The following is a 7,291-nucleotide window of genomic DNA, read 5'->3' on the forward strand; positions in this document are numbered from 1 at the left end:
ATTTGGTGCAAATAGACAAATTTAAGAACAAGAAGAAATTAAATGTTGGTAATTATTTTTAAATTTGCATTTAATTTTAACATGTTCACTTTAAAGGCTAGCTGTAAAATATATGGTTTGATTGATTTTTTTATATTTATTTTTAAATACACAAAGTTATGTTTTCATAAATAGGAAAATCTGAATTGTTGAACATTTTTGAGGCCTTTTGTTTTGCATTTATGTAATTAATTCAACAAAAACATGTTCAGCCTTCTTAACCAAAATTTAACCAACTTTAAAGTATTCTGCTGCACAAAAGTCTGTTGAAAACACACACACACACACACACACGAGCTCATATTTATGATTGAAGTTTTAAGACTTTAAAGAGAAAAAAATAGAACTTAAATTAATCTGAAAGGCCTGAAAATGATGAAGCAGGATTAAATCATTAAACAGATCAATTTAAAAAAATGTCCGTGGAAAATAAATCTGTTTTCTCCAAAGTTAAGACTCCAGAAAAAGAGGCACACGAAGATATGGAACAGAATTATTTCTTTCTTTTGTTGTTGTTTTTTTTCTTCTTCTCCAGAATACATACAAAAAAATACCAATTCTCTCTCCATCTGGTACACCTGAAAAATAATGACAATTTTTAAATGTGAACAGTTGTTTTGAAATTTTAAGAAAAAACATACATGCATGGAAATTCTTCTTTTCCCTCCTCCTCCTTCTCAACGGGACATTAAATAAGAACAAATACAATCATAGCAATTTTCAAATGAACATCGAAATAAAGATCCCTACTTTAATTAGTATCCTAACTGTGTCTTTGCTTTTCCTATCAGTTTCCACATAATGCACTTTTTGAGTTGCTCAAATATTTGTCTGAATATGCAGCTGTCACCTGACATATAAATAAATACAGTTCAAGTCCACGGATCCCGTCCATAAGTTTAGCGCAGTTATTATAAAAGACTTTATATTTGCATTCTTAGTTCTATAAACCTCTCAAAGTCCTTGTCAGCCCCCCCTCACTGGTAGCCCAGCGCTGAGGCTGTGGTGAGTCTCTGGCCGTACAGTGCGTAAGGGGAGTAGTAGGGCCCGGTGGCTGCGGGGACAGGGACAGGGGCACCAGGGGTGGGCAGGGGGCTTTTGGAGTAAGGGTGGTAGCGGCTGCTGAGTCCTAACGCGTGATGCGGGCTCCTCAGAGCCAAAGTCCCGGGGCTCCCAGGGGCTCCTGACGGTGGCATGTGCATATGGCAGGCCATGGCCGCCGCTGCGGCGCTGGCCAACGATGACGACCCGGGGTACCCGGATATGAGCTTCTCGGCCCCGGTGAACGCAGTGTGTGTCCTCAGGTGGTTCAGGAGCTCCTCCGAGGTGGAGAAGCGCTTGTCGCACGGTCCGTTTGCAGACACCCAGTTACAAACGTGGGGCAGAGGGTCATTGGGGAGCATGAAGCCGTACGGGTACAGGGGGTGTCCGCTGAACGACGGCGCAGAGGAGTGCACGCTGTGTATGGGGTGTGTCGGGTACATGAGGGGGTAGCTGGACTTGAGAGCGGCTGCAGCTGCAGACTCGTGCGTGCACGAGGCGCTGGCTGCGCCCGCCAAGTGGCTGGCACAGTGGTAGCTGAGGCAGTAGGGGTCCCTGCACAGGCTGGCTGACATGATGGACGGAGGAGACGCGCCCGCCAGGGGGCTGGATCCGTTCTTACTGCAGCCCAAAGAACTAGCCAGCTGCGCGTTCACCAGGCTCCCTCCGTGCGGCAGGAAGTGCTGGGGGTAACCCGCGTAGGCCCCAGCCAAGCTCCCCGGGTACGTCATGCCAGCAGGGGGCAAAGGGAACACCGTCTGTCCGGGTTTGTAGGGAGAAACCGGCGCCACGAGTCCAGAACCAAGCACTGACGCGGAAGAAACAGAAGTCACAGAGGAGGACTCGGAGGAGGAGGAGGTCTTGGTGCCAGGCGTCGCCTCCTGGTGCTGGTTGACCTCCACGTTAATCCCACCGCAACTCACGCTTATCCTGCTGTGGCTCGTGGTGCCAGAGCCGTCCGCGGTGCCATTTTTGTTACAATCAGACTCTTTCTTGTCGTCCCTCTCCCCGCACTTCCCCTCCGATGGCATGGGGGAGGCAGAGGTGCTGGAGTTGGGGCTGCCTGTCCGCGGCGTGAACGGCTGGCAGGTGGCGCTCGGCACTCGGAAACCAGACTTCTCTCCGCCCGGGACGCCCGAAGACGAGTCCTTCTTGTCCGCGGGCTTGGAGTAGGGCTTGAAGCTGGACTTGTCGTCCACCCCGATGTCGCTCATCTTTAAAGGGCCGGATTTAGATTCCTTCTCACTAGATCCGTTCTGCGTCACGGAGGACAGTTTGGAGGAGGGCGGCGGGTCGGGCTTGCCGATCTGGGAGCAGGTCTGAGCCAGCAAAGCAAGCGGACTTTTCTTGGCATCAAGCTGTGAAATAAAGAAGAAATACGAGTCGATACATGTCATTAAAACAAACAAAGAGTTTTCCTCCATGATGATAAAATGTACAGACTTGGAGGCGGCTGGTGTTTTGGGCGTTTACGCGGATTTTTTTTACTTTTTACGCACGGCTTTTCGCTCGTTTTTTTTAACTTAAATTCAAACAATACTCACATTTAAACCACCCTGTGCGCATTTTAAACACCAGGACCACACGGCAGAATAAATAATAAGAAAATAAACAAATAATTGCGTACGTAAACAAAACAAATGAACTCCCCTTACCTCTATGGGACTGACCGGGGTGGAAGGTAACGGCTGCAGATACTCCGGGTGCAAAATGTGTCCGGATCGTGCCGTGAGCATTTTCAAAACCTTGATGGGGAGTCGCTTGGCTTGCCGTAGTGGATCCGACGGGGGTGCGGAGTGAAGAAAAGGCTTGTTGATGCTGGACGAGCTGCTATTCCGAGAGCTGCTGCTTTCCCACGCGAGACAAAGATCACGATTTTTCAGGGCAGACGCCGAGGGCGACGTGATCATGTCCCAATTGTCAGGAAATGGAGTGGCGATGCTTTCATCAGATTCATTAAGAAAACCGAAAAGGAAATCGCCGAGTCTCTCAGTCGTGGGGAGGGGGTGAAGGGTTTAGAAAAACGCCGTAATAATAACAACAATATCGTGTAATCCTGGTGGAAGGCGCGGCAGCAGGAAGAGGAGACGGTGAGAGCTTATCGCAGATCCGTGGCTGCGTCTGGCACCATGAGCGCTGCGCCTCGAGTGCGCGTCTGCGTGCAGGTCCTCGCTCTGTCCTCCCGAAGCAGGAACTGGTAGGAATGTTCACTTCAAAAGCAGCTGAATTAGTCCGAGATTAAAGCCGTTGCCGCCTTCCAATCAAATGGGACCCTGAGGTGATTGGAGGGTCAAGGGGATGTGACGTTCTCCTCTTTGTAAGCGCCTCTATTTTGACAGCTCCGGGGAGGAGAGAGGGAATTAATACTTAGGTTGCTGTGAACGCCTGCACAGATGACGCCCTGGCGTCTGAAAACATAATAATCCCTTTCTTTTAAAACCTCAAAACACAAATTCACCACTGTAAAATCACTCCAACACATATTCATCCAGTTTAAGTGAACATGATCATCTTAATGTAGGTATTCATTTAGAAATATAAAGCAAACATAAATTGCGTTACTGAAATGTGGGTACGCACTCAATGTAAACAAAGCACTCTTGTTGGTGGAAGCTCGAGTCATGTGGCTGACTTACATCAGGAGAAGATGTTTATGTGGACATGTAAAAGTTACTTTGTCGGTAAACGTAAATAAATAAATAAATACATAGAGATGGATCTTCAAAGAATAAATATCAGGGGGTAGGGCGCCATAAAGCCAGAACTCGGCATTCAAACGCACTTTTTTGCAAATCTTTGTGTCACCGGAAAGTTTACAGTTTCAACCTAACCTGTTTGTCTGCATACATTACAAATCTGAGCGTCAGTGCGCACTAACACATCAAAGTTGTTCAACGTCTCCATCTTAAGCGGCTCTTCCATGGATGTGGCCTATTTTCAGTCTCCGACTCTTCGTTGTCATCCAGTCACGAATTTTGCTTCCAAATTTTACATTCAAGGACACAATAACGGTGTGAAGGGGAACAAAAGTGTGTGGATTTGGTTCCTGACATTTTCCAGCTGTTTTCACGACAGTGCATGGAGTATATTAAAGCCACTTTAATACTACACACCATTTTCCCAATAAAGGTCAGCCATTTAATTTAAATTCCCCCTTTTTGTTGCATGGCCTAGTCCGCACGCATTCTTTACAGGCAACCATAAAACCAACCACTTCTGCTTGAATTCCCTAAACAGACAAGCGTTGACAGGAATAGACCAATGTAGTGATGGAGGGATGCGAGTGTCACATGTTTTCAGTATAATACACACCGCCCTTCTATTTCCATCTCCACCCCTCCGTCAAGTGTCAATTCTGCTCCGCCGCAATCAATCAGGTGTTTGTCAGACGCTGTCAATCCTCCGCTTGATTTATGTCAGCCATTGTGGCTGATTACATGCAAGTGTTGCGAGAAGAAGAACGGGGAGGGAGACACTCTGTGCAGGAGCTTTGCATCGATTAGAAGCATCCTCCCTTCTGAGTTCAAGAGGCAAAATAGATTAAAGCTCACGTGCAAGCTTATTAAACAGAGCCAGGGATTTTTTTTTTTTTTTTTTTTTTTTTGGAGTTGCCCATAAAACACCTCCAAAACGATGGTGAGGAAACTTTAATAAGTTGCAGGGCTTCGCGTGTTGTTGCAAGAGCTGCTCGTGCTTTTAGGTGCTAAAATGTGCGTCTGCTATAACCCACCGATTATGGTGTTAACAAGAAGCATGGAAGGGGGGGGGGGGGGGGGGTTGTGTGCCATAAAAATGTTAAAAATTCAAAAAAACGCGGGGGGGAAATGGTGAGGAAATGCGTAAAACGACAAAAATCTAATTATTTATATTGAAAACATTTTGCTTATTAAGTACATTTTTTTGTGGAGAGGTGGAAAAAAAACAAATAAAGGGCTAATTATTAACTTTAATAATGTAACATACTTAAAATCCATTGTGTTGTCAAAAGCTGTCATCTACAAAAAGACGAATAATGACAATAATGGGGAGCAAAGAAATCCACACATTTTGTATTGATGCCAGCTCGATTTTTTTATTTACATACAATGGAAATGATTTATTTCTCCTTAAGAGGCAGAGGAGCGCGGAGGAGGAGGAGAAAAGAAGAGGAATGGTCTGTCAGGAGCACCGAGAAAAGAAGTTTCAGATGCCTTGAACTATTCACCGCTGAGATGGCTAATCAGTATTGAGGCTCCGGGGCAAACGGGCAGCCTTTCAATGTGTGTGTGTGTGTGTGTGTGAGAGTGTGTGTGAGTGTGTTTTCCTTTCATCTCAATCGAGGATGGAGGCGCTCAATTAAAAGCCTATCAGTTTGTAAGTAAATCAACGCCTATCAAAGTTGTCACATCAAACAAAACGATTATTATTGCAGCCCGCCTCCGCCATTAATCTCCTTCTGTGGTAATCTGCTTGACAGGTCGACTTGGAGAGCAAGAAAACCTGGAGTGGACAGTAAAGAGGGGGACATGTTTCATTATTATTTTAATATTATTATTATTATTATTATTATTTTGAAGTAATCAAAATGGAATTTCAGCCACGTGGGCGCGGCGCAAATAAACATTTTACGCACGTATAAAAGTTATTAACAAATACAATTTCCGGGGGGGGGGGGGGGGGACTTAGGCCTAAACTGCTCTGCTTTAAAAAATAAAATAAACACACATTAGTTTTACAACGTGTATTTTTTTTTTAAATAAATCTTCTGTTCTAAATAAAGCGTTCCTACTTATTAAAAAAAAAAAACGCAAATGTTTCCAATTTGTGGGGAAAGAAAAAAAATAAAAAATAAAAACGTTTCACAATATGCAAAGATGTGTGATTGATAACAGGCTTGCTTTTTCTGCAAGGGATGTCAGTCCCTGACACAATATGTGAGTTATTAGGGCAAAGAAGGGCAACCATAAATTTCCACTGTCAGCCGAAAACCCTCTTTATTGTCCGCATGACAAATGGGCTCCTGCCCCAGACACCAAAATACTCCGCATTCCTCTTAAATAGGAACACTTTTTTTTTTTCCTTCTTCTTCTTCTTTTTGGCGACTATAATTCATGATATTTAAATATAAAGTTTTAATACCCCCCATATATTTCCACCACGCTGACATGTTTATGAATCACCGCGCGCATGCAAATACAACTATACATCTCGGGAGGAAATATGTTGGAGTTGGAGGATCAGTGCGCGCGGCTTGTTGGGCCGACTCCTCTGCGCGCTGAGGAGAGGAGGAACAAATAGTATTATATGGCTGAGGCATCCCGTCATGGTTACATTTAAATACACTTTGCAACAACTTTATTGGTTTATTTGAGCTCTACACACGATTTAATGCTAAAAGTTCGTTCTTGCATTAATTTTATTTACTTGAAACCATTAAGCTGACATCTGGAGCATAAAACAAAACAGAAAAGTTCATTAAACACGTTTAAATGCATGCAATAAATCCACATTCTTTTACTTTTTAAAGTCCAGTTTACATAAAAAGTCCATGGCGCGACGTTACCTGGAGTTATTGCCCTAAAAGCTCCGACGCAGAGAGGGAAAGATAACCCTGAACGAGCTTTAACAAATAGTCCGTTTGTCTAATATTTTTTTTGTTTTTGTTTGTTTGTTTGTTATGTGAATCAAACTCGTTGCGTTCTGTGGCGCGTGACGCACGGTGCGGAGCGCAGAGAGGACTGGAACCATGCGCGCGCTACACCCTGTACTCCAGCTGCTGCAGGAAGAGGAGAAATTTCCGCGTATGGGAGGTATCTGGTGACGTCACTCAACATGCTACGAGGAAGAGGAGAAACATGGTGAGCAGCAAGACGAGCGTGCCATGAACAGCAGTTCTTTTCATGTTCAACTCATAATTATTTACAATTCACTGTTTGGCTGCTTAAAAAACATTTTATGAAATAAACAACTACTTTGAGACATTTATTTAAGTAGGAAATCATTTTTGTAGCAAAATTTGGATGAGGGAAGAAAAAAAATCACAATTGTAGTTTTGGTGTTTATTTTTTGTTTTTACATAACTATACAGAACAAACGTCATCCCAGGGAACTATACAGAATAGAAAATAGTCCAAAGCAGATCCAGATTTAAATCCTATGACAGTACATTGTGAATGATATAAAGTGAATCCAACATTTTTCAGTCAGGTCATCTGGACAGTTTCTTTTTTTG

The 7,291-nt window shown here is 43.9% G+C and overlaps 2 protein-coding genes across 2 annotated transcripts in view; one reads left to right on the forward strand and one right to left on the reverse strand.

Annotated features, from left to right (window-relative positions):
* Positions 1-388: 388 nt before the first annotated feature.
* Positions 389-3,308, reverse strand: znf503 (zinc finger protein 503). The gene is made up of 2 exons (XM_037686616.1): positions 2,736-3,308; positions 389-2,438 (listed from the first exon to the last, which is right to left on the reverse strand). The coding sequence occupies exons 1-2, from the start codon at positions 2,988-2,990 to the stop codon at positions 1,017-1,019; spliced, it is 1,677 nt and encodes a 558-aa protein (XP_037542544.1). The 5' UTR covers positions 2,991-3,308; the 3' UTR covers positions 389-1,016.
* The window catches only part of lrmda (leucine rich melanocyte differentiation associated), a 226,672-nt gene continuing 222,590 nt past the window's right edge, over positions 3,210-7,291 (forward strand). Inside the window, exon 1 of the mRNA XM_037697755.1 lies at positions 3,210-3,277. Coding sequence (XP_037553683.1) covers positions 3,210-3,277 — 68 coding nt within the window. The remainder of the gene's footprint in view (positions 3,278-7,291) is intronic.

This window comes from Nematolebias whitei, chromosome 1 (assembly GCF_014905685.2).
Source record: "Nematolebias whitei isolate Nwh7 chromosome 1, NemWhi1, whole genome shotgun sequence".
Taxonomy (NCBI): domain Eukaryota; kingdom Metazoa; phylum Chordata; class Actinopteri; order Cyprinodontiformes; family Rivulidae; genus Nematolebias; species Nematolebias whitei.

Coding starts and splice junctions, on each gene's coding strand:
- znf503 (XM_037686616.1), bottom strand. CDS start 2,990: ATGATCACGTCGCCCTCGGCGTCTGCCCTGAAAAATCGTGATCTTTGT. Junction 2,439..2,735: donor CCCCGGTCAGTCCCATAGAG/GTAAGGGGAGTT, acceptor TTTATTTCACAG/CTTGATGCCAAGAAAAGTCC.